The sequence below is a fragment of the Pseudochaenichthys georgianus genome, chromosome 19, assembly GCF_902827115.2.
Source record: "Pseudochaenichthys georgianus chromosome 19, fPseGeo1.2, whole genome shotgun sequence".
NCBI lineage: Eukaryota > Metazoa > Chordata > Actinopteri > Perciformes > Channichthyidae > Pseudochaenichthys > Pseudochaenichthys georgianus.
The window spans coordinates 15,511,659-15,539,577 of NC_047521.1; the positions used below are offsets into that span (position 1 = coordinate 15,511,659).

Sequence of the window (27,919 nt, forward strand, 5' to 3'; positions counted from 1 at the left end):
AAAATAGCAATGAGTAATGTTAATTACATCCCCGACAAAACTGTGCAGTTCTTAAAATGCTATTATTGGGCGAGCGTGCGTTTTCTCTCTGCTTTTGCTGCCGGTATTATTAAGGAATTGTGCATTAATGGGAGTCAGCAGTTTTCGGCGCTGCAATCTCATTACATTTACAGGGAAGGGATGGAGAGCAACAAAAAAAAATTAATTGGAGGCATGCGACAGTTAGGACAGGAGCCTGAGCAAGGGCAGAATAAATCAGAGGTCAGTTTGACAGCTTCATGGCTCTGTGGAGAGAGAAGTGGTTCACTTTAATGGGAGGAGATAGTAATGTTGAGTTACTTTATTTTCCCCTCTTCCTCCGCATGCCACGCACTCATCCCATCCCCTTCCCCCTCATCAGCGGAGGCACACAGCCCCTCACCCCTGAACTGTTTTGACTTGCCGTGATATATAGAGTTAATTCAGCCCCTCTCTGCGCAATAATTCATGCGTTTCATGCATTCAATCTCGTGCAGACTCAGCGCGGGGTGGAATTGCTAATTTTTTTTTGTGCTAAGATTGCAGCCTCCCTCACAGCACACACACACACACACACACACACACACACACACACACACACACACACACACACACACACACACACACACACACACACACACACACACACACACACACACACACACACACACACACACACACACACACACACACCTCCATCCTGCCTGTCACCTAGTCTACACTCCCACCCCCTACTCCTCCATCCTCCTCTCCTCCTCCTTGCCACCCTGTACCCCACCCTCCCATTACTTTGGAAGTTAATTTGTCTAACAGAGGTTCCACTCACAGCAGTATTTCCTACAGCATCAGGTTTCTTCTTCTCTTTAAGAAAAAACAAACACCGCTTGGTTTCTGCCCCGACAGCGGCCACATCTACACACACATCGGTCCCCCCCCCACCCCTAAACTGGACCCTCGCCTCGTGGCCTCTCAGTCACGTCGGGCCCTCACCCCTCACCCCAAGTTCACTAAGGTCATCCCAACAAGGGGCCGATCCCCCCAACCTCATCGCTGACCGCCGGCTTAAGCTTTGTGCTTTTATAATTGGGGGGGGCAACGCAGGCTAGTAAAGCCACCGGTGAAGTGGCTTCTGCAGGGTAATGGGGCCCCGCTCTCATGCACTTCATTTAATCCAGAGGGACCTCTGTGTGTGGTGAGTGGGGGTGGTGTGTGTGTGTGTGTGTGTGTGTGTGTGTGTGTGTGTGTGTGTGTGTGTGTGTGTGTGTGTGTGTTATGGGATTATTGTTGTAGTAGGAGCAGATGGATGGCGTCACACCTCAAAGACATTACGAGTTCTGGTAGCATATTCTACAACATGGGGTTCACAAAGCGGATAAAAAATGTAGGGTCAAATATAACTATTATTTTCTTTTAGTATTTATTTATGTCAGTCGTTTTAAGATGAATTGTACAGTCTGTAATTGTAAAATCAGTACGTTTGGAGTGCTCAAGGTAAAAATGTCAGACCCAGACAGTCCAAAATGAAAGACTATTCAGTCAACCGTGATATTAAACACAGTAAAGCAATCGCTGGAACCAATGGATGTTTGGCGTTTCTGCTGGAACAATCACTTAAAAACGATGAACCGAAAAATGAAGAGCCATTGAAATCATTTGATTATAAGCGTGAACTAATGAAAACAAACAGTTGTTACAGACATTTTTTTCTGATAATTCAATCAAGTCATCGAGAATCACAAGTGTAGCGTGTACCGAAAAGGCCTAATTGACCTCAATCTGGTAGAATAACCATCGTTTTTCACATTTGTAACTCAGTGTTCAAAGACATTATTCTGCGAGCACTGTTATTTTTCCCACCATGTTTTAGCAGTGGCAGACAGCGTTGGCTTTCTCTAGAGCTTTAAAGGCCTTGGCTCAGACCAGCCATTCATGCATAAACAGTGAACAGCATTCCCCCCAGGCAACACAACACAACACAACACAACACAACACGTATAACGTTGAAGCCGTCACCTTACCTCTAACTATCTCAAGCAAAAGTTTGCCGAGTAAAATAACAACATTTGGTTTGGCAGAGTTGCACGGCACATTGTTTTCATTTCTTTGTTTTATTTCAGTCGGCAAGGTAAAGGTGAGTCGACTCCTTTCTTTTTTCTTTTAGCCGTGGGAGGTAAAAAAAGGAGGTCACATAGTTGTTGGCAATACTGAAGTGCGCTGCTACGAGTATGAGGGCTTTGTGTCGGGAGACATTTTGTGACCGGCAGGAGAAAAACCCATCGCTGTGACGGGGGCTGTTCTCTTCTTTAAAAAGCGCAGCGACCCCCATGACCCACTGAGTTGAAATAGAGGCCACCGCCACCGCCAATCCTCATGCTCTTATTGAGGGGGGAAACTGTGACGGCGACTGTTTCATGAAGGAAGACAAAGAATGAGGAGGATATCTGATTTGTAGCTGTTGTTTATGTTACATGTGTCCGGAGTGTCAGTCGCCCCTGCTCAGACTACACGACTGACCCAAACCCCGAGGCAGTCAGTGAGTCTTCAGTGTGGATACAATCCCATGATTCATCCTCTTTCATGGCATTTTCTCACCCGTTGTGTAAGCTGTGTACTGCCGCGGCCTGGGAGGAGTTCTCATCGAGCCCACATACACTTCTTTACTCTATTCACACCAGACCACGGTCCTCATGCATTTAAATGGCCTATCTAGTCGAGCACTGATATTATACCACACTTACAGCCGTTTGGAAGATAAAACTGATGACACTATATTCATATTAACGGTTTTTATTAGCGTCCTTTGATGTTCAGATTGTTGATAACACAGTGCTTTGATTGGTCTTTGAGAGCTGCAGCCAAACTGTAACAGATGGCAGCCTGTGGAGCAGAGATTGCAGAGCTTCCATTCAATGCGGGTTAGTGCTGAAACTATTAGTTGATTAACTGATTCATTATTCGACGCTCGTCAAGCCAGAATGCTTGACGAGCGCTTTTTGAGTGTTTGGCTTTTTTTTTTAACTAGTTTTTAAATTCAATACATTTGGTTTTTGGGCATGGTTTGACAAAAACTAAAAAGAGTTTCTAGATAGTTGTTATGGGTATTTATGTTTGACCACTAATTGAATGATTCATTGGTTGTTCCTTAGTATGTGTGTAAGATAAGTCTGATGGAAAGCCTTCTTATATACAAAGGGTTTACAAATATCAGAAAAAAAATGGTTTTGACGAATGATCAGAAAAACGATGAATTTGTGAACACAATTGCAGATGCTTACATAATTGCATGATACATTTAAGCTCATCCTTTCACGCTGTGGGGCATGAGTAGCTTCAATTGACCTCAATTAAGATCAAGACGGCAAGATGAATACATCCAAGTGTCTTTATCGTATGATGAAACGTTTCTTCCGTGACGGGAGCAGTGTTCTTCGGGGTCACCGAGAGGTTTGAAGTATGAATATGGTGTTAATGGAGTTGAGATAATGAATTTCAATGAATGGTGGTCCTTCAACCAGTAAAGACTAGAGCAGTGACTTGGAGAATCTATGGCAGATGAAGCTGTTCTGTAGGCCTCACATATTTGACACATGTTTGCATATGAGTCCAGTTGTTGCATACATATCATCTGAAAGAATTGCAATGCCCGTGCCTGAGTGTAAGTTGGAACAGCAGCATGTAGAGTGCTGTAAAAGTGATTTAAGTTTCACACAGATGCCGTCGATTTGTTTCCCCACCAGGTTTGGAGAAACGCTGCACCAGCAAAAACACGGCGACCGCATTTGTTTGAGAAAATGACCTCGGCCGCATGAAAACACACTCTCAAGAAGGGGGGAAATAAACCTCAGTCTGCTTGTTAAATACATAGTAACAGATGTCTGCCACTTTAGCATTGAGGAGATGCAGGGATGCTCTCCATCTTCAGAAGGAGAGGATGCGTCCCGTTTGAATCAATTCAGGTAGGGCAGCATTATCTGTGGAGCTGCCACCAGAGCCACGCTGCACAATAACTCAAAGAGGGCATTTGAGAAGTGTGCGAGTTTGATCCTGTGCCAGGGTGATGAATAGCTGTTTTTTGTCCTTTGTCGCCCATCAGCACTTTTTATTCCGCAGTTAATCCGCCAGACCCTCACTGTAATTGTTCACCTCACTGTGTGTGTGTGTGTGTGTGTGTGTGTGTGTGTGTGTGTGTGTGTGTGTGTGTGTGTGTGTGTGTGTGTGTGTGTGTGTGTGTGTGTGTGTGTGTGGTGTGTGTGTGTGTGTGTGTGTGTGTGTGTGTGTGTGTGTGTGTGTGTGTGTGTGTGTGTGTGTGTGTGTGTGTGTGTGTGTGTGTGTGTGTGTGTGTGTGTGTGTGTGTGTGTGTGTGTGTGTGTGTGTGTGTGTGTGTGTGTGTGTGTGTGTGTGTGTGTGTGTGTGTGTGTGTGTGTGTGTGTGTGTGTGTGTGTGTGTGTGTGTGTGTGTGTTGCTATATCTTGCAGTCAGGTAGGGCTCTCACAAACATCCGCCCCGCCCTGCTGGCATTGGAGGCTGATTTAAAGGTGTGTGTATGCACTGATAGGATCTCGTGAACAGTTAGTGAGTAGTGGGAGCCGTACATAATGTCAACTGGACCCGCTGGGGGTAGACGCTTGTTACCGAGGTGTCAGGTGTTAAAGGGATGTCATGTTGTTGCAGATAATGCAGCTTACACCGCTTGATTTACAACACCGGTGGACGTGAGGCTTTTTGGCTTGGTCTTCCACCTGCTGAAACCACAGTCTTTTAAATAAGAGAACCGATTTTTCTCTCTGTTATCCCTACACTAAATGGGCATTTTTCACACCAAGATACTGATATTTTTTGTGATTAAGCTTAAAAACAGTTTGCTTGAGTTTCACTGAGAATGGAGGAAATTCAGCTTTTAGTACAGAGGAAAGACTATTAACTAATATTGGCTATTATGGCATGATTCTGTTGAAAAGTATCCATCTCTTGGTTGTTGAGGTGTTTTTCTAAGGACATAAACATACCTGAAAAGGCTGGTTTGGATTCATACCTTTTTCTTTCTCCAAGGAAACATTAGATTTCTTACATTAGACAGGTTGACGCTCAACCGCACAGACAAACGGTTAATGAGGCATAAGTAGAATGACCTGGAATTGTGTACCCAGCTTTAGACCCCACCACACCTTCACCTCCTCCTCGTTCCTCTCTTCTTCTTGCTTCTTACAGCAGCTCTGATTAGGGAGTCGGGGGTCCTTGTGGTCATATTTTAATACAATCCAGAGCACTTTGAGCCCCTCCTCAGCGTTGCGCTTGCCGCGTCTTTTCTTGGTGGAGGGGCTAGCATTCCTCCAGAGAGCTGTTCTACATACTGTACGGCGGACAAGGAGCACAGCTTCGTGCAAAAGCCTGCTGAGACTCCACACCATTTATCTCTCAGCTGCAAGGTTGGGCCAGGACTAATTGACTGAGTTATGTGCGTGTGGATATATATATATATATATATATATATATATGTGTGTGAGTGTGTGTCAGTCCCTGGAAGCATGGCGCATTAGTAGAGCCTGAGATGATAGGATGTGGTAAAAAGAGAGAGAGGCCAGCCTTGTGTTGTGAGCCCATCAGAGGGGCTCGGATAGAAAGCTCTCCTAAAGTCAGATATTGGCTCTGGCTCTCCCAAATACGTCCAGGTACACTGTGCTCAGGGAGCAGTCAACCCACACGGCCAATGCTGCATTTAAAGAGACATTCTGCTTGTGTGTTTTTCCTCTTGGCCAACATTTATCAGTTCACATTGCAAACCGCTTACATCTGGGGCAATGTCAACATCATTGAAATAAAGACGAACAAAAGGGGTCAGGTGACCATCCAGGTTTTTTATAAACTCATATTATATGCTGTCTTTTTTCTCCAAACAATCAACCTGGAGTTATGTCTTTAAACTAGTTAGCTGATGCTTCATATTTCCTGACTGTTTTAGAGTACACTGATTTGTTAGGACCTATGGCCAAAACTACGACAATTAGACTAATTGAAATTATTATATTTAAGTGTTCCTGCATGTTTGAATCCTTGGTGGTTAAGCACGGACTTCGTGCTCCTTCTCTGTGTTCCGCTCACCACTCTTCTCTGGACTTTATCAAACACATTGTTTAACTTGGCCTCCTCCCAAAGTAAGCCCAAGTAAAGCTAGGAGTTGGCTGCCTCATCGTCCACAGGGAGTGTGAGTGTGTGTGTGTGTGTGTGTGTGTGTGTGTGTGTGTGTGTGTGTGTGTGTGTGTGTGTGTGTGTGTGTGTGTGTGTGTGTGTGTGTGTGTGTGTGTGTGTGTGTGTGTGTGTGTGTGTGTGTGTGTGTGTGTGTGTGTGTGTGTGTGTGTGTGTGTGTGTGTGTGTGTGTGTGTGTGTGTGTGTGTGTGTGTGTGTGTGTGTGTGTGTGTGTGTGTGTGTGTGTGTGTGTGTGTGTGTGTGTGTGTGTGTGTGTGTGTGTGTGTGTGTGTGTGTGTGTGTGTGTGTGTGTGTGTGTGGGCACATTCTGGGGGGAGTAGAAGCACCTCGTTCTCCTGCACCAGGAAGCTTTGAATCATGCTGGCTCTTCCTGGAAGGACCCAGAGGGAGCCGTGCTGATCCGGCTGGACCCAGGCAGGCTGTCTGAGCCGGAGCCCGGCCTCTCGCTGACACCGAGCTGGTGGCGAGCGCAGTTCTTAGCTCACCCTCGCAGAGCAGGCCACGCCTTCCCTCTGCTCTCCAGGTTGGCACGCTGCAGGCGCTTTCCTGCACTGGAAGTGTTTTCAGCTTTGGCTGCGGTTGTGGCTTGCACTGATAACCTCCGCCTCTGGAACTTTGAGAAACAACAGTTTATTGATCGGATGTAAATAGCACAAGGTGGGCTACAGTAGCTTAGAACTCAAGTGCTGCCTTCTTTGTATATTTCCAAAGTACGTTTTCATTACTGATGCCACTAGTTAAAAAAAAATCTACCGTTTGGAGGCATTCAGTTTGGCATGCTAACCATGCTAAATGTGCTTGTGTCAAAGCTGTCACCTGCCTACGCCGTCACAGGCCCCATTTAGTCCATGGTGTGCTGAGGATCTGGGCATGTAAGTTGATATTAATAGTAGAGCGGGGCTTTTGCCGCAGGGTGTCCACACTTTCCTGTTTTTTCCTTCTTTGTTTTTGCCCAACGCTGACAGATTTACCTCTGGAGGGAAAAGGGAAAAATGGCCCCCATTGTTCAAATGGGGCGCTAGTGGAAAGAAAACAGGAGATTTTTGAAGAAAAAAACAAGAGGGTACTAATTTCAATAGTATAAACAGCTTTGTCATCGAGACTTGTGTTTGTTATTCTCAAAGGACCTTTAGAGGATAGAGGTGTTTTTGTAGAGAAGTGTGCCTCTTTGGGTGAAAGTGTTGAGACTTTAACTTGCTTTGGAGGTTCTCATTTCAAAGTCTCTGAAGAGGCTTGCTGAGCTCGGGCTTTTGATAGGAATCAGCTTTGAGAGGGATGGATGTTTCTGTGCGTTTTCCTGCTGCACCCTGTCAGATATGTCAGATAACTTTTAACAGTTGTCTCTCCTCACAATTTCTTTCCAGTCTTACTCCGCTGGGAAATTAAGTCAGGAGAAGAAACTACTGAAGTTATCCAACTCTATCTGAAAGCAAGCACTTGGTGATTTGAAAGTCTTGGCATTAGGATTAGCACAGAACTCGCATCGAGGCAGTACAATGACATTTTAAAGAGGTTGTCAGCTGGGGAAGATAAATACAGACGTCAGAGCTGCAGTGTGTTTGACAACTCATTGGAAGATTGTATCTAAAGCTTACCCTGAATGAAATATAATTTGTAATCTTACTAAAGATAACCAGTTTAACGATCTTAATCTTTTACAACTGTCCATCCTACACAGATAGAAATATCATGCCTCTGACAATCTTACAAATAACATTCCATTCCTCTGCACAATAAGTCAGACGGGACACTGTGAACATATTTCTGGAGTTCATCCCTAATGATGATTGATCAAGGTGTCAGGGTGGTTTCTGTATTTTCGCCACAGACTCAAAAAGTGAAACATTGTTGAAGTATAAGGATTTATGGTTACATAGTGCAATCTTATCCTACCTCACTTACATTTTGGGAGCTTTTAGCGGCAAGTCATATTATTTAAGTGAAATTGTAAAACCCCAGCATCTGTAATTGTAATTATCAGATAAATGAGCCCAGACTCTGGAACAGGGGTGGCCAACCAGTCAGAGGTTAAGAGCCACATTTTTTCTATGTTACTGCAAAGAGCCACATCAAACACACAGTCACTGATAGCGCTTGTTTCAGTTTTTTGTTTTCTGGAGACAAGATTTCAACCACGTCACTGATGCATTTTTGTGGCATTGGGATATATATTTTTTAAATCCTCTGGAGCGGAGAGAGGAGCTGTGGATTATTGTTATTGATTAATGCATCAGTGTTTCTTAGGGTCAAAAACACTAAACTCACAACTTAAAATGAAAGCGTTTAGTTTATTTAATAAAAGAGCACATGTGAAAAGTGACAGTAGTTATAGATTATTTGCAATTTGGTGCTATATATATAGCGCCCCTCCAAGACAATGGTAGGGAAAACACTGGATAGCGTTTAATCAACGATAGGTTTCCCCCCCCTCAAAGGTGATTGGTTCACTGCATCACAGGTATTATTGTGATTGGCTCTTGGGCCACATCAAAATTAGACACGCTGTCATCCTCTCATACTGACACCACACATACACACGTAGGGAGAGCCGGGACGAAAGTAACACGGGACAAAAGTAACGGAGCGATTTTATCCGGAAACGGAGGAATAGTAACGTTTTTAACGGCAGGGTATCGCGGTACCTTTCAAGTATCGGTACACCGTCAACACTAGTCAGGAGTCAGTGTCTCTCCCCCAAACTCACACATATACAATTCGATATGAACTGAAGAGCCGCATGAAACTAGGCAAAGAGCCGCGGGTTGGCCACCCCTGCTCTAGAAAGTGTGCATACCTGTGGCAAGCCTGAACGCTACTCTTCATTTGTTTTTATAATAGAAAATGCCCAAAAATTGTGATCTAGATCCGAGATAAACAATCTAGGATTATTGAGCCATTGTTTAATGTGTTATTCAACCGAGTCCAGAAGCTCATAAGAACATGCAAGTTGTTTGGTTTGCTTGTTGAATGACAAACATAGCATATTTTTGTGTAATTTGGTGCAATGTTTTTGACATGAGATGTAAAAAGGGACCTCCTTATGTTGACATTATAATCAGAAGTCGAAGGAAATATATTTGGTATTTAAAAAAAGGGCCAGCCAAGTGCTTTTGTTATTAAAATGATGCTACATGCAAACATTAAAGGCTGAAACATCAAAATTCAAAGGCATTTGAATGACCAAAAAGAAAATGGTCGGTGTCAAAGCCTTGCTGTTGTTTTTCATAAATATGGTGAGTCATGTTTGAACGATTCGACCTAGCATTTGCAGCAAATGGGGGGTGACTCCACTTTAATAAGAGCCGTACAAGTCTCATCAGCACTAGGAAAGGTTGTGAAAACTCTCTTTATATCTCTCGGCATTGATCCTTCGCTTCCCTGAGGATACCGACCGGCCGCGTGAGGAATACAACCGTACCCTGTTATGGTTTTGATGTGAATTGAAAACATGTCGAGTATGGATTTTCTGGATTTATCCATCACTTAAGTGTTTCGTTGGAGGAATGTCGGCTCACATTCAAATAATCCCTGCAGTATGGGGAGTTAACTGACACGCGTGGAGATGTATTGCTATTCGATATTTCCCGTAAATGTCAGAACCTGCACTGTGAAGCATCAGTGGTGAGCCCGAGGCTTCACCAGCACTTCATCACATCCTTAGAAAGAAAGTAGTCTTAGTGGAGCAGACCCTAAGGCTTAATGTCAGCAAATTAATTATGGATTCACCCAATTAGTTCACAAACTACATCGTGTTCGAGGGAAAATGATCATTCCCCCAAATGACTCGTCTCTTCAGTCTTTGCCCCAGTGTGCATTGTGCCTCGCTCAGAACTGTGTGTGTGCGTGTGTGTGCTTGTCTCCATGTGTGAAGTGACACACAGCAGGCAGGTAGCATGACCTTTTTAATTATTCAATCTCTCAAACCCACCCACCGGAGCCCCACTCTGTCTTCAGTTTGGCTTTTGAACAATCCGCCGCCCGTCCAAACATATTTCTGTTTGTATTAAAGAATAAAAAGCAGCTTTTCTGCCCTTTTTAGAGATCAAACCAAATCACGCTGATCTGTGTCAACACATGAAGTGATACTGTTACTGTAATGGCTCCGTTGACTGTGCAAGATGGCCTCTGATCAGTAGACCCCCCCCCCTCACTAAGTGTCTAATAAAGTAAGTAATCACTGCTTTCTAATGAGCGTCTGTCAGGGGCGGGGCCCGTATCTGTTTACCAAACCAAATCATTTTCTTATTTCAGCAACGTCAATTAATCACATCGGAGACAATTCTGTTAGTGTTTGTCTCTCAATGGGAAGATGGATTGCAACAGGATTGGCGTCATTATTAAACTTCATCGCATTACAAGAAGATGCCGTCGCGGATTAATTGAATACGACTCGTGGTTTTACACATTCTGCCGTGGTTAAAGTCATTACATTGGGCGGAGAAAGAAACTACTGTTAAACCAATGGTTCTGTTCAGTGTTCAAAAGATAACAACAACATTGCTTGGTCAATAGAATATAGCAATATGATGTGAAATGGCCATCACTGGTTTATATACAAAACCGGAATCTATCTATCTATCTATCTATCTATCTATCTATCTATCTATCTATCTATCTATCTATCTATCTATCTATCTATCTATCTATCTATCTATCATAGAAATAGTTAATTAGCCAATAAACAGATTCAATGAATGAGCTAACCTTTTGGGACCAGCTAGGTGACGTCCTAGTAGACGGACTTGTCTGTATGAACAAAGTATAGGGTAATCTTTGAATAGCAAGAAGGACATTTCGCAAAATGTTGAACAAGCCATTGATTGTCGGTTTATTTTGTGTCAATGTTCTGTTGCTAGTCGTTTCAGCACCAACCCAAACCAGCGCTTTGTGTGCATTTGTCTCTATCTATTGTGCTGTAATAAACGCCTGCCCTTCCCCCACCTCTGCAGACAGTGCTGGACAGTGATCTGTGTGTGTTGCTGACATTGAGCAGAGTTTGTGGACAGTGATTGTGCTCACAGCGGAGCCGTCCTTGGAAGACAGAGACGGCCCTCACAGATATGGATTCCTACATTTAATGTCTCGGCCTCTCGCGCACAAATTTTCTCTTTCAATGAGCTGTGGCCCCGCAGGCAGGGAGTTTTATCGATCATCTGACTTTTAATGCCTCTTAAATATTAAGATTCATGTATATGACCTTTGTGTTTGGATTGGGAGTGCAAAACCCCTTCCTAAATACCCCCTCAGACCCTGCTGGCTGCACTGCCGGCTTTGTTGCAGCTTTTCCTCTGATGCATGGAGAAGTAGTGCCCCGCTACATTTTTCATGTAAGAATGGAGGTCATACTTGGCTGTATTTAATAAAGTAAAGTGGAGGGAGGTTTTTCAAGTTTTGGGACCACTCTGTTTGATGTGGGTTTAGGGGAATGAGTGCAGCAGAAAAGGGGGGGGGGGATAGGAAGTGAGGATGGTTTGACGTCTGTGTGGGTCTTCATAGTCCCTGTGAGCGCCCGTTTTCTCTACTTCCCTCTCTCTGCCACTCTCCCTCTTAATGTCACACACACACACACACACACACACACACACACACACACACACACACACACACACACACACACACACACACACACACACACACACACACACACACACACACACACACACACACACACACACACACACACACACACACACACACACACACATGTGGACGGCCCTGGAAGAGTGCCCTGTGATTGATGACTCTGTGAGAGACCTCAGAGGCAGCAGCACTACAGAGAGATGGACAGATGAAAAGGAAGGAGGAGGGACAGGGAGAGGAACTGAAATGAGTCAAGGAGCAGGGTGGAGAAACACCATGGGAGTGAACTGTGTGCAGCTAACTCTCGTCTAAATGGCTCTTCCCTGACTACAGAGAAGACACGGAGATTTCTTATAAAAAGTCGGTTAAATGTGTCATACAGTAAAACATGATTTACTTTTCCGTTTTCGTAAAATGTTACATTTACAAGTGTAGTTTTTAAGTATATGATATGAGATATCTAGGCTGCAATTAAGGACTATTCACATAATTTATTACTGTGGAAGTTATTATCATAAATCATTTCCATTCTACGCAGAACCATCTCCTAAATTGAGATGATAAATGTGGGAATTTAAATAACAGAATTTAGGGCAGGCGTCTTTTGGAATGATTTTGTTCTGATGCTCAACAAGACAGACATCTATTGTTGACAACACAGAGATCCTTCGCCTGTCTTTCAAAGGATTGATGAAGACTTGTACGAATAAGTTTGACTAATAAATAATGTTTTAGTGCTTACTGGCACTGGCAATGATTCTCACAGTGTCAGCACTTTCTAGGAAGAGAGGCGCTTCTTTCTGGCTCCGGTCCTGGAAGAGCGAGATGTGGAATTTGAGTTTTTTTAGTGCGGCATTTAATCCCTGTTGTGCTGCAATCGCTTTAGTCTAATTCTCTAAGATGCTGATCCAAACTGTTCTCCAAATGTTCTGCCAGTAAAATAAAAACATACCCTTTGTTTTCACTCTAACATGGTATATTTGCGCATGTTTGTCAGTGATAGTGAATGAAATGCCTTGCCATTTTCAGCCTGCTCAAATGCCTGTTAAACTGATGTGAAATACAAAGTATGATTACAGTTGTCAGTCTACATTCTGGTAAAAATAAATCATTTTCTCCATTGGATGTTTTTGTGTGTGGTTAGGGAATAAATGGGCTAAGGAATCTATATGTTGTTGAAGAGGTGTTAGAGATGGTGTGCTTCTCTCTCAATAGATTTTAACTACCCTCTATTGGCCTGAATGCGCCATTACACGTTAATCTGTCAACCCTCAGGTGCAGCACATCAACTCAAGAGCTTCATTTTGTTAAATGATACATCTCTCCTCACAAGTTCTATCCCTCTCTTCTTTCACATGTGCCTGGATCAACTGCTGTCAGATGAATACACATTTATTTGCCTGCTTTGTTTTGAGTGCAAAGAAAGAGACTAAAAAGTGGATTGCTATTATTTGCCATCTGAGTCAAGAAGCCTCAAATGTCACTGTGATCAATAAAGGAATGTGACGGGTAAGATGGAGCTTGAGATGAGTGTTTGTCAGTGAAAGAAAACACACTTCAAACAGGAGAAAAGTGGGGCTTTTAAAGCATGGCACTTTGTCCCCAACAGTATCTGAGTAAGTGTGTGTGTGTGAGAATTCTCTGGTTTTCTGTGTATCTATCGCCCGGAGCTTCCCGGGTTCTTTGTGAGCACGAGGCTCCGAGAGTACTGTGTAGTCAATGACTCTTTAATACCTTCCTGTGTCAGAGTTTTCCCACTGCTTGTACATCAATAATGTGTGTATACAGCATGTGTGTGCCAGCGTTGTGTCTAACCAGGGTGTTCTGTACCTGCAGGTGTATGTGCCGAGGCGGTATGCCCCGGGGAATAGTGCTGACAGTGCACTAGGAGTCTGAACATTGTCAGTATCTGCGGCTGAGGAGGAGAGGTGCCGTGCCGATCCGTGCCGTCCTTTCCCGTCTTGTGTTTGACGCCATGTCCCTAACTGACAAACACAAAGTGAAGAGGCAGAGGCTAGATCGGATCTGCGAAGGTAAACTCATGAGTATGTCTTTTCCAAATTTTTTACCTTCACTCATTCCTCGCAAAGTTGTTTTTCTGCACTGTTCACAGCAAACACTGTAGTTCCAATGTTCTCCTCAACACATACAAGCAGTGCTGCGGGGTGCATCATGTTTACAATCACAATGTTGGACTTCACAGTTAATTAAACTTGATCAGGGTGCGTGATGTAGTTTAGAGCTCGAGCACATGAAATGAATCACCGGTAATTGTCTGATAAATTCTAGGATTATTTTGAAGAGAAGCATTAATTGCAATGATTTCATAAATAATCATGCTCTTAGTGGTTAGCAGAATGATTTTGATTATAATTCCAGCCGTTATCCAGTAAGCACTGATTTGCATAGAAAAAGAGATATCAAGGTTAACGCTGAGCTATAGTTGGTTCACATTATTTTTAGACCTCTAAATTACATAGCTTTTGTTTTAACAACCTTTCTGTGATTTAAATTTGAATCAGGGCTTGAACTACATATGCAAATATAATCATTAAAATGATATTGATGATTGTAGTTAACCCAGATGATTTAAATTAGCCCAGTTTTAACCTACATGTGTTTATTCTAACAAATGAACAAACATGGGACTTTACAAATAAAACCACGAGTTATTTAGCAATAAAGTACTTAACCTGTCTTCTCCCCTCACTGACACAGCTTGAGATGTACATAGCCTGGCAAACCATCGTCATTGTTATTAGCACAACCCTGAGACCTATCGGTGATCAATACCCATTGATTGCCATCATTTTCTCCTGGCACACCGCACATGTCAGATACTTCAGCTAACAGTGTATAAATGTTGACCTCAGCAGCAAACAGTCGTTCGGCGGATGTAAACGACATTACCGCTTTACTCTGGCCTCTCTGTGAATTGTGTTTGTTTGTGTGGAGTGTCTGTTATGTGACTTATGGTTATAGAGAATCTCTTAACATCCGAACTGAAGTAAAGATGACCTCGGGGGATTGAATGCTTCTATCCTGTCACGGCTGTTTTGGAAGCAGCCAATGTTACACCATGAACGGCAGTGATTATTAGGCTTTAGGTTGCGGATTAGACAGCGGTGTTGTATTGAAGGGCCTGCACATATAATAGGAGCCCCCTGCTGTGCGCATAGCTACATGAAAAAGTCAGCCCAGGCAACAAGAAACATGAGTCGCTGTGTGGGTGTATAAACTGTGTCTGAAGCCTTCTGGATGTGCATTTTTAAACCCACTTGTTTGACTTTACCCAGCAAGTGTGTGTGTACAGTATGTGTATGCATGTGTGTTTGTGTGTGTAGTTGTCAGATTTTGTCCGGAGGTAAAATCATCTCCTCTCCGCTGCCTGGGTCCCCGAGAGGCTTGTTAAGCTGCTGGGCCCTCCTGGAGCCAGCGCAGGGAGAGGCAGACATGACTGCAGTGCTGGAAAATGATGCTCGATGCACCATTACCCTCAGTGCCAGCATATTTGTTTTGCAGCATGATGTAAGCACACCTCGCCGTTGTGCTCATGAAAACGAAGGACATATACTGCTTATCCTGTTAAAGCCCATAGTTAGAATTCTAATCCACATTTGTAGTCTTTGCCATTGCTGCTGAAAAGTAATGCACATTTTTTTGATCCAAGGTAGTTGTTTGTAGCGTTAAAACAATCATGCATTAGGAGAATATATTACAGTACAATGTCATTTAAAAAGAAAGAAAACTAAACACTTAATTTTCTTAATGGTGATCAATAGTCTAGCAACCACACCCCTGTTAGACATTTTTTAATAAGACCCACATTTAGTTGACTCAGTTAAGTGGTTCAATTGAATCCCTTCCCATGTGACTCTATACACATGCTATGTTAAATCATTGTTTGCAAGCCCAGGTATTTCATTTCATTTCAAACCTTTATTTATACAGATAAATCCCATTGAGATAATTGATCTCTTTTCCAAGGGAGACCTGCTCAAGTAGTTCCACATGAAACATAACAACATAAATAGAACAACAAAAGGACATCATCCAGCATCATTTACATAATTATCCACATAAACAGGTACCAATAGCTTCTGATTGAGTAGCATCCAATCGAGCTTTAAAAACATTTAGTGGCACCAGATTGTTCAGTTTCCATTTAATTTGCAGACTATTCCAAGACAGAGGAGCTGCGCATCTAAAAGCTGTCTTCCCTAAGACAGTCCTAGCAGTTGGCACATTTAATAAAACCACAGCATTCGATCTCAGGCAGTAGCCACTTACAATTTTCCGTGAGATCAGGGAGCAGATATAAGATGGAAGTTTCCCTAGCATGGCTTTGCATATAAAAATGTACCAGTGACTGAGCCTCCGTACAGTTAGTGAAAGCAAACCAGCCCTTGCATACAGCGTACAGTGATGGGTTAATGCTTTACAGTTTGTCACAAATCTCAGTGCACTGTGATACGCAGCATCTAACTTGACCAGGCAATTGGCAGGTGCATTCATATAGACCAGATCCCCATAGTCCAGCACAGGTCAAAGGTCACAGTGACTAGCCTTTTCCTGGCCTCAAGCGAGAAGCAGGACTTGTTCCTGAAGAAACCTAGCCTAACCCTCAGCTTTTTAAGCAGGTTATTGACATGAAGTTTAAAAGTGAGACAATCATCAAGCCAGATACCAAGGTATTTGTAACAGGCAACAACTTCAAGTTTTGTTCCTTGGGTAGTTACAATATCTAAAACAGGCTCTGGTGTCTTTTTAGCTTTAGAGAAGAGCATTTAAAAATAGAATACAACATTCAGTTTAATTTAATCCGGATAATTCATATTTCTTTCCTGGAAAAGAGAGAGTCAGCCTTCGAAAGCCCAACATGACCAAAATGTCTGGAATTTTATAATGTAAATACAACAATAATTTGGAAAGTCTCTTTTTTTTGCTTTCCTGCCGAGGTTTAAATGCAATGATTGATGCTGCTCTCTTTATGTACAGGACACTCTTTAGTTAGCAGCTGGTTAGCTTAGCTTTCAACAGAGTTAGCCTGGCTCTGTCCAATGGTCAGCCTGCCACCACCTCTGAAGCTCTTGGACATATTTTGGCCAGGACCAGTTGCCAGGCAATCAGCAGAGACTTCAGGAAGTAACTGGTTCAGGACATAGAAATAATTCATGATGTAACACCCTGTAAAATGCTGGGTTGTGGATATTTGTACAGATTAAATACAGAAGACTTTAGGCTAGCTGTTTCCAACTGTTTCCAATCTTATGCTAAGCTAACTTAGCCAGCTGCAAACAGTCTCTTTACACATAGCCTACAGACACGTGTGGTATGATGACACTCTTGGCAAGGACATTTTAACTTTCTTAAATTATTCATTATCAGTTAATGATTAGAAATTGCACTTCAGTATGTAAACTAATAACATGACAAGATGATATTACAGCAATATGAGCCCACTGTAATTTGAAAGAGTATAATGTTGAATAATGGTTCATTCATGATCTGAATCATAAAGCAGTCATATTTCATATCACAGGTGGAGCATTCATTGGTGGAAATCCTTCCTGATTAGAGTTGTGGTTGGCGTCCAGCTGTTGCATGTGTGTGAATGGGACAGCTGAGGTAGTTAGTCATTCCTGGGGGAACAACAGTTAGTCTGCTCTGCTGGGCAAGAGCGCAAAGCCCACAGGAGAAACACAGAGAGACGGTAACAGGTGTTGCTGTGATGCATGCAGAGCTACTTCATGGTTAGCATACCTGCCGACGTTCCTTCTCTCAGACACACTCACAAACACACACACACACACACACTCTAACTCTCCAGATGGCCGTCATACAGGATCAGTGAATCAGTCCTCTGGCGACCATTGTGATGGTGTAAAGAAAAAAAACAGCTTGTGATTTGTTCATGAGCCAATGACCAGGCAAAGTTGTTTTGCTGATTGCATGTACTGGCGTGATAAGGCTGCCATGGCGATTGTCTCAGCACATGCTGAAAAACACACACATGAAGCGAGGGCTCTGCTTTCTGTTGCACATGCAGGTGAAATCCTCACAGGGCTCATTTGGCTACTGCCGGGTGTAACTCATCTGAATCCAGGTTCACACTTCAACCGGGCCGCGGTTGGCAAACAGACACAGACCAGATGAATCCGTGACTCGCGCTGTGTCTTCTTTCAAGAGAAAATCTGGAGCGTTCTCTTTCAAAAAAACGTCTGCTGAGACCACACACTGCGCTGTCCAAATACAGCTTTTGTTTCTAATGTTTTTGAACCACAAAAAACAACCCCTGTTGTCCAAGACTGTTTCCAACGCCATGCAAGGTGTCGCATTTAACATTTTTAAATATCACAACATTGTTCTGGTTGTATAACATCGACATTCATGGCAGTGTGATCAGAAATGCAGTATCTAGGGAAGCCCGGCGGTGGCTAGATGACCAGGCTGATTAAGCTATTAAAGTCCTTGATATGTATTTAGCATAATCTGGCCTGTCTGCAAATAAGGAGGCAGGGAGCTGGTTGCGACTGTTTTTATTAAAAGCGGCTAGTTAGCTCAATCAAAGCAGCTGCTGGGAAGCATCAGCTTTCATTCAGCGTTATGAGGAGCTTTCTCTCTCCCTCTCAGGAGTGAAGAGATTCATTTCTGTCATCTGAAGAGATGAGGAGTGATCTGCCGTGTTCCTGGTCCTTTCATGTTCTCAGCTTAATTTGAGCTGAATCAATGTTTATCATTCTGCAGCAACTGGCCGATTGGCTGGGAGGGAGGATGGTTGATGATTGTTGTTTTGCTTGTACCCGGCAATACTGTTTCCCCCTGGGTTGGATTAGAGCTGCTTTAATCTAGTCAGATAATGTTTTAATCAATATCTGCATTTTATCCATGCTGTGTTACATGATGACATTTTATTCCTGCATAATGAGGAATATAATATGTGGCCGAACAAAACATAAAAGCGGCTCAGCAGCCAATTCTGCTTTATAGTGATTATTTTATTTGCTTGAATAAATTAATTGATGTTAAACTGATACCTTAATGAATGGAGTCATAGCAATTAAGGGTAAATGTCATGTCAAATTCTACGCTTTTGGCTTTATGTTTGTTTTTTACCTCACACAAGTCGGTTGCTCGATAATGCCCCGGCGTTCTTAAGAAAATAAAGGCTGGGTATTAAACCTCAAATCTTTTGGAGTGTTGACAAGGATGCAATTCATCGTCGGGGATTCAAATCTGTCGTGGGTGTAATTCTGAAATCAAGCCTGTATTACAATTTCTCAATTATTATTATTTTTTGCTCTGATAGAGTATTAAACCGTATTTTGTGCAGGTGTTTTATAAGAAGGAGAATATAAGAACGGCTGCTTGGGTTGGAGATAACATTTAAAATGGATCAATTAGTTGTTGGTCTTATTTTGTTACGGAAAATGATATAATGGTCTTAAAGTTTTTTTAAATCAAAAGAGAGGACATACTGACCTAAAACCATGTGTAAGCACTACTAAGGGGTGTGCATTAATAACAGATGTGTTATACTTCATTAAGTCCTTACTTTGCGCTTTATCTCACTTACAACCACAGCCTAGTTGAACATATTGCAAAAGTGCTCTTTCGATTAACTTCGAGTCCACATATCTTTTTTCATCAGTGACGTGGAGGCAAATTACATTTTCGGTTCTATCCTTTCTTCTCTCTCTCACTCTCCTTCCCTCCCTCTTCTCTCACTCAGCTGCACACTCCTCGTCTCTCCAAAAAGCAAGCGGGCTGTCGTCTCTCCCTTCTGTCTGGCCCATCTGTGATGCAGTATGGGCCACTGGCTTGATAACGATAGGCAGGCGGAACGTAGGGAACAAACCAACCCGCTTAAAATGGAAGACAAAACTCTAATCAGTTGCCTCACCAGGTCTACCAGAGGTCTCGCCTTGCTGATAAAAGGTTTGCAGTAGCGGCTCGCGCTCTTCACTACGGTCCTCCCACCCATGCAAATGTGCAACACGCTGTGTGTGTCATGCACTACCTCGCAGAGATGCGAGGTAGTACAGAGGCGGAGGACAGAGTCTTGCTAACACAGCAGATGTGAACCCTCCGAAAAGCCATGGGACCAGGATTGGTACCATGTGTTTTTCTTTCCTGATCGCCCCTCCTTCCCCCCGGTACTTGTGTGAGAGCAAGAAAAGGCCCAGGGGCTCGTTAAAACTTTAATATACTGTACAATCACAGTAATTGAGTAGAATGTTCAAGTTCTTCCAGTCATGCTTTTAATTTATGAAGTCCCTATGAAAGTTTAATGGATCAGCAGTTGTAGAGTCGCAGCTATCTAAATCATTTTGCAGCTATCTCTCCCTGCGCTGCCTGCCAAGTCCCGCCGTTAGCGTCCTGTGCCCTAGAAAGATGGCCAGATTGCTCCAAAGGCACGTCTGTTCAACACATTGTTACCTAGAGGTCTTTCACTGAGCCGTCCGATTGGCTGCGAGCTACCAAACCGGGTGCTGGCATCGATTCTGATATCTTTCACCAAGTATCCACTGCGTAACTTTGGGGTTCCTTTTCTTCTATTGTATTATTCATGCTATGAAGTACAGGGTCCTTATTGCTTGATGAGTGTAATATAGCATGCTCACTTAATTATGGAGCAGCCCTCATGAGAGGCATACCAGAGAATGCAGACACGATGAATACGGTGCCCTCGCTTCTCTTGCTTAAGAAAAATGGGAAATGCATGGGAAGAGATAACGGAAGCCATATCCTTGTTTCTGTTTTAGCAACACTAGCCTGACCGTACCGAGATGTTTATTATTGTTATTAATATTTTGTCAGGGAGCAGGGTTCTGAGTGGCACAAGGCCCTGGAAGGGGCTTATTAAAATAAGTTATTGTCGCCGATCGCCGTAGAGAGATACAACATAGTGATTAATGGTGTGTTTTACAGCTGACAAAAAAGCGCAGGGAGTCTCCGACTTGGGAGAACAGCACTGAGAAATCACTGCAAGGAAATGGCTAGGTATGTTTTACCTCTAATGAAAGAAACTATCCTTCAGATGTGTGTCATATTGGACTACTAAGGGCCATAGGGAAAATAAATCTGTTCTAATTTACTTTTGTTTTGACCTACTTAATGTTCTCCCATCCGATCTTCCATTATGAAACAATCTTTTTTTAACATTATGTCATGATTGCATCACTTAAGCTCTAAAATGAAAACAAGCTTGTTATGGCGTTTCCCGCTGTGACTTGACAGGTAGTGGGACAACATTTGGAGACACACGACTATCGCGGTCTGTTGTCGCTCCTTAACTGTTATACATTTAGCACATTTCAGTCACGCTGTCTGTGTGTCTCAGCTTCCGGAGCATGCAGATGATGTCCCTGGCAACTCTTCCTTTAAACTCCTGTTCCCTATTTCAAACTGAAGCAAAGCAAAGAATGGAAACAGGCTGGCAGCCATCGAGTTGTCACAGTCCAGTGCAGTCCAATAATATCCCCCTCCCCTCCTGCCTTGTCCTATCCCACACTGTCTGTGTTAGCGGTCAGGTCAAAGCTGACAGCCTCCCGTCTTATCAGCTTTTTTCCCATCACACACTTATCAAAGCGCCCTTTCTACTCCTCCTCCAACTGTTTTTTGTTTACATTGCTCTTGTCGCGGCAAGTAAACACCGGCAGTTATCTTTCAGATGGCAACATCACCGATAAGCCACATCTGCTGCTCTGTGGTACATCTGGAGTGTGTAGTAGCAGTGCGAGCGCTTTGAGGGGAAACCAGACTTGACTTGTTCAAAGTGCAGTTCATGTTTATTCATTTTGTGAATCAAAACATTCTGAATAAATGACTATAGCCCTATTGTGACAGTATAGTAAACGGTATAATGCCTTTGAAGGTATAGATATTTTGTATTTGCAACCCCTGGATTATGATTTGATATAAGTTTAAATTAATTTAATTCTGAGCAACACCAAATGAGCAACACCAACAGTAGGATTTCCTACTTTAATTCTTAAACCATCTGTTTTATACAACAAACTTAAGGGGGGGTGGGGCAGGGGGAATCTCAATTCTTTAAGACACTGCATGGTTGCATGTTTTCCCCTATAATGTTGTCAGTGTATTCATATATGTGAATCTAAACATGCCCAGTAGAGGAGGCTGTGCTGTGCTCTGTGGTTTGTGTGGAACATCTACTTCCTTCTAGTAGCCACCAAGTTACATTTGACCCTCAGTCACAAGTACTTGTGAATCCAACCTATGCAACAACCCCCCTCCCTCTCTCTCCAGGGACATACTTCAGCAAACATGTCAGTCCCCAACCTTCCAAGTCCCTCAGTGAAGATCCATTCAGGCCCAAGAGATGCCGGCTGGGGTTAGCAGTAACCACTAAACATCCAGGGGCCTCAGCAGCGTGCTTGCTGTGTACACTATCTGGCTCAAGTGATGTCAGAGGGGGCAGTGGATTTAAGCAGGTTTTAGCTTGACGCTAATCCCCTCGTGGCACACACTGTGGACGACAGCACTGTCCCTGCCAATGACGTGCACGAACCCCATTGGATTAGCGCGTCTTGTCCCCTCCTCCATTCTGTTGGCATTGTCCAGCATGTGTTTTTACCCCAATTTCTTTACCCCCGGTTTTATTTTGGAATGTAAGCCTGACACCCAGCACAAGCATGATCCCTGCTGTAGAATGGAGTAGAGCCTCTCCCTAAAGGTGTGCATTTTTTCTGTTTGCATGTGTGTTTGTCTCTTGCTTGTGTGTTTGTCATGTCGTGCCTCTCTTCATTGATTTCTAATGTTTCCAGGGCTGAATTATTTAGATAGGCTGCCAGCAGGGAGCTATGCAGTTCAGGTAAAAAGGTAGCTCATGCTTCACCTTTTCTCATCCTCTCTCCACGTCTCCCATTTGATTGGTGGTGAGTGTAACTGGAGAGTAGAAACACAATACCCGGCTCTATTTTCCGCTTTTAGAGCTGCCCGCTTCAGTGTCTTCACTGATGCCTAACTCAAGTGAGCAGTCGCATTTTGGTGGTGCTCTGGGCCAACGGGGTCCTGAATGGTCTGAAGGTCAGAACGACAGGGCTGCAAGTCGCTGTCAACACTGTGGCACCGTTGCGGGACGTAGGAATTCTTTTTCACAGGGTGGAGCTGACTGTGGAGCTTGGTTTCACCATCACCTAGATCTTTGTGAGAAAGCTGATACAGACCTCCAGACCTCCATGTACAGGCAGGCCCAGCAGGAGCGGCGTGGGCAGCAGCTACTGAGGAAGACATCTGTGCCCGATCTCAGCAACAGTCTCTACCTCAGGCAATTGATGGCCGGCCGGGCCTCTGCACCACCTCAGGATTACTACCTGGCCGACGCTACTTTATCTGGCCAGCGTCCTGATGAGTCTGGATTTTATAGGGATAACCAGCACCTGCTCAACAGATCAGCCTCGCATTATGGGCCTAGCGCTGGGGGGTTGAGGCCTACCTGGGATCAAGGACAGGCAAGAGCAACACCTTCTGTGCGGCCCTCCGCCTCAACACCTACCCCTGTGCCTCCTCCCCCTCCACCTCCTCCTCCTCCACCTCCTCCCCTTCCCGTTCATGAGCTGAGCCGCTTGTACAGGGAAACACTGGGATCTAAGATGATACCAGACATCCACCGTATTGGCGGCTGCTCTCCCTCTCCTGCAGTTTACGGGGGCCTGCCCCCTCTTACCTATTACAATACTGAACAACCGTCTCTCTCTGCTCGTCAAGCTTATAACAATATCAACAGCTTTTCCCTGGACCCTCGCCAGCAAGCTGCATCTAGTTCAGGGCTGGACGCAGCTTCTCAGGGAATGGACGGAGCTCTTCACCGCGCGTATGGAGCTGTAGCCTCCCAGAGGATGCCTTATGACCCAAACTATGACCCCAGCTCAGCCATGATGGCTGCCACAGCTGGAATGAACTCCAGCATGCCTCATCACCATCAAAGCGCTCTAGACCCCAAAAGGATGGTGGACCCTAACTTCTTGGGTTACCTGCGAGCTGAAGGCTTGGCTGAGAGCACTATCACTCTACTGCTGCAACATGGCTTTGATTCTGCTGCCACGTTGGGAATGATGGAGGACCACGATGTTCGCTCTTTGGCCCCTAACTTGGCCCAAGCCCGTGTTCTCTCTCGTGTGGTGCTTGGTAGCAAGGCAAGTGGGGCAGCAACACGTACTCGATCCAATAGCTTCAGTCACCGCGAGCTTTACATGCAGCCCCAGGGTTTGACCATGGACCCCTGCCTGATGCAGCAACCGCCCAACACCATCCAGAACGTGTCCCCCAGAATGGGAGAGTTTCTTGGTGGAAGACCCAGCAGCGCACCCTCCCAACACCTCCTGGAGACCACCAACTACCAACTAGCACGGCCCCTGGCAACTGGAGCTTTTCCAATCAGCCCCGGAGGATACAGCAATGCTGTCACTCAGGGAAGACCATTCTCCATGTACAATGCCCACACCGGTCTTGCCATGTCTGCTCTTGGACAACAGCCTCCACCAGCTCCAGGCATCCCTGGAGCGGCGCCCAAAACCTTTTCTGGTTCCTATTCCCCCATGGAGCTGATGAAGAGAGCTACCAACCTTCCTCCACCATCGCCAATAGCAGCGGCAACCCCCCTTCATAGCCCCCAACTTCTCCGGAAAGGGATGAATGCTGCTCCTGAGAGTAACATTGTTCCTGTACCTTCTTCATCCAATCTCCAAGCGCAAAACCTTAACAACAGCAAGTTGGTAGGACGTCGCACTGGTCCACCTGTCATAGTCTCAACTATGCTCTCCGCACCTGACACAAGTAATGTCAAACCTCACATATTTCTCTTCATTTTTTCAAACCCTTTCATCTCTGTCCTTGTTGCTGCTTTATCTATTTCTTGTGTAGGCTTTGGAAATAGTATTTTTCTGTGTTGTGTTTTGTCATAGATTAGATGCACGGTGAGATTCAAATCTGTTTATGATTGATAGATTTTCCAATACTACGAAAACCAAAGTAGAAGCATAAGATGCAGCTGACAAGTTAAGCAGGTTTGCTCGGAGAGGTTTTTTTTTTATACGCAACTACACGTATTGCAACAGGGTTGTGTCATTTGCCTGAGGGGATCCTGTCTCACCACCAAGTTGAAACACTTCTTATGTGCAGCACTCTTTCAATTAGCTTATTGGTGAGAAGCAAAAGTGTGCTATTTGAGTTGTTTTGTAGTGGCATCTTGCTTTTTTGAGGTTTAAAGTACACACTTATATACCAGATCATTTTACTAACTATTCTCTTACTATACACTTTACATTTTACTAAGATATGTTTAGAAAATGTCAAATAGAAATACATTTCCAACTTATCTCTGGTAAAAGTTTCCTTTACGCATGGTTGCTGTCATACTGTTTTCTATTCTACTCTCACCTAATAGGAGGCTTATCTGCCTCAACATCCAATTACACTAATTGGATGTATAGTTGTGTAGGCTATAATAGGTAACTGTTTTTTATAGACACACTGATGTCTGTTTGAAACTCTGGTTGCATTGTCGTGCCACTAAACTTTGGTTCATTTATTGGTTGGTTAACTCAATTGTACTCGTCTCAAGTAGTAGGTACAGGATATGTGTTCTCCTCCCACTCTAACTTCAAAGTAACTTCAAAGTATGTCTCTGCTGCTTTGTGCGGCTTTCAACAATTCTTAGGAATTGATTTGCAATTTTATAAAGTTACAGTGATAAAATAATTGTTCTACTTTTGAAGGTCTTGTAAACTTAGGCTGCATATAAAATGGCAAAACCAATTTTGTCTTCTTGTGTATTCTTTTTAACCCTGCAGTCCTAGTGGCCTCACAGAATGCTTAATAATGTTTGAGTTTTCTGTGCAACTTGTTGGTCTCATACAATGATTAAGCAAGTAGTTTGGCAGCTTTTTATGCTCAGTTTACCTTGACAGTGGATTCCTCAGCAAGCTATCATAAAGTTATGTCAACAAAGAAAGGCCTTGATTTCTCCCTTTACCAAGTTGATGTATTTCCCTGCCAACGTCAGCAAATGAGCTCAGGGAAAAATTATATCTTTTAACCTTGCTTTTATGCCATGTAACCCTGTGTCTTGCCTGCCTCTCTAATGGGTCTGTGGGCTGCTGCACTTGTTACAAAGTAATGACTTTTATGAAGTGGCTTCCCTTCATGTCATGTTCTCTAGGAAATGATAAGCGAGTGTGAGATTCAGAGGCGGGGGGAGGAGTTGTGGGGGAGGTGGGAGTAGGAAGTCCCTTTTTTAAGCATCTTGCACAAACCCGTAGCTTTCCAAGGTCACACTGGCAGCCCCTCCCCGCTCTAGCAGTACACTTTTAGCACAACAAACCCATTTGCATGTAGCTGACATTTGTTGCTTCAGTAACTTCATCTGATAATGGGCAGCCCTTTCCGCTGATTGCAAAGCATACTTCTTAATTGTGTGTTGCTAGGCAACCTAGATTTTGGTGGTAATCAGAGATTGCTGATCTTCACATTTAGGGAAGGGGAAAAGTGAAGCCCTGCATGCAGTGTTTCATTTTTTGCACTTGTTACTCTTTACTTTTGGGCAGCCATGTGCAGTGCTGAACAGGGGAAATTGATTGAGATACTAAGATGTTGCCGGGCACTTAATGAAAACATATTTCTCTACACTCTTCCTGCACATCTCAAGAGATTGCTTCTCATTTTTGAGTGCATTTTTGTGCAAGAGCTTTAGTACATCAGTGAAGACATTCTCTTATTACATGAATGGTGTGTTATGTTCAAACATGCATATTGATGAAAAGTTGACACATTATTTATTTTGCACCTACTGAATAAATTGGTTGTTCTTCCAGTACAAACCTCTTTATCATCTTGCATCAAAGTGTAAAATTACACATAGCCGCCGAGGCTTCCACATTTCCATATTGGCCAATTGTATTCTATTCTCATAGCTCCTTAAAATATGTATGTAGAAGTTGCAGGTGGGAGGGCCCTGTCTGTGTACTCCTCTCCACAGGGCGCTGTCTTGGTTGGCTAAAGCCATAAGTAGTGTTAATAATGGCATTAAACGGTTGAGGCGAGCTTAGTTGCAACAGTTCCCTTCCATCCAAAGTAGGGAGAGCGCCTTGCCGCATTCGCATTGGCCATGGAGTTGTCCGTCAGTAGCGTCCCACAGAACAGCACAGGTGGGTAAACCTAACTTTGATGTCACGTGAAGCAGAATAGCCAACCCGCTAGTAAGAGACGTGATTGGCTTGTCGCCAGCATTGTGTGGGTGCTCATTAGATTAACTAAGGTGGACGCTTGCATGTTGTCGACAAATGCCAGCACGTGATTTACTTGTGGAGATAATCCAGAGAAGATCTTCAGATGTACTTTTCTGGGCTAAAGAATTAAGAGGCGTTGGAGTGTTTGGGGGCAGGGCTTGAAGCTCACAGGAAGTAGAGATACTGGAACTTTGTTGAAGCTATGTTGTATTAGTCGACATGTTCACCTGTACAAATGTTTTCTCTTTGTGCCACTATAGCCAGGATTTATCCGCTCAATCGCAAGTTTAGTTAAAATATAGCAAACATGCCCCCCCCCCCCTTCTTTTGACAGGAAGCCATCACTGGTGTCGCTGACAGTTATGTAACCTTCCAGTGCATTGCTCCCATGAGAGCCTGAATGTGATTTTTATTTTTGCCTGCCTGTATTTGGAAGGACATCCATGAGGATGCATGCCTAATGTGCTTGCAACTGTCCTTGGCTAAACTGCTTTGTTTTGTTCAGGTGTCTGACATTGATTTTAGCGTGCACTCTCGGGCTGTTTCTCAATCGCGAGTAAAACTACTGCAGAGCAACTATTTTAAGTATACTACGTCATCGAGTGGCGCCGAAGGACTGTTTAAATGCATGTTAAATGCCCAGCATTCTGCGCCACTCTGACGTAGTATACTTGAAATAGTTGCTCTGCAGCATGTGTACTCGCGATTGAGAAACGGCCCCTGTCTGTTTTCCACACCCTTGATGTGTCAGTCTTGGACTTTGGTTCTGGACACACCTGTTTTATGTAGAGTCAGTTGTGTGAGAGTGCTTTGATATTTTACCTCTATTTTAGAATTTTTATATATGGACATGTATTTTTGTTGTG

The 27,919-nt window shown here is 43.7% G+C and overlaps 2 protein-coding genes across 4 annotated transcripts in view; both read left to right on the plus strand.

Annotated features, from left to right (window-relative positions):
• Nucleotides 1–13,726, plus strand: part of mmp21 (matrix metallopeptidase 21) — an 83,881-nt gene extending 70,155 nt beyond the window's left edge. Inside the window, exon 8 of the mRNA XM_034107398.2 lies at nucleotides 13,639–13,726. The gene's annotated coding sequence lies outside the window, so the exon portion shown is untranslated. The remainder of the gene's footprint in view (nucleotides 1–13,638) is intronic.
• Nucleotides 13,727–13,758: 32 nt separating this feature from the next.
• ctbp2l (C-terminal binding protein 2, like) overlaps nucleotides 13,759–27,919 on the plus strand; it is a 59,610-nt gene continuing 45,449 nt past the window's right edge. The window contains exon 1 of one of the 3 annotated variants that reach the window (XM_034107876.2): nucleotides 13,759–13,835. In XM_034107876.2, the coding sequence (XP_033963767.1) occupies nucleotides 13,778–13,835 (58 nt within the window). In that variant the 5' untranslated portion in view covers nucleotides 13,759–13,777. Of the gene's footprint in view, nucleotides 13,848–22,784; nucleotides 24,604–27,919 lie in introns of those variants that run through there. The other 2 variants (XM_034107874.2, XM_034107873.2) reach the window with 2 other exon arrangements.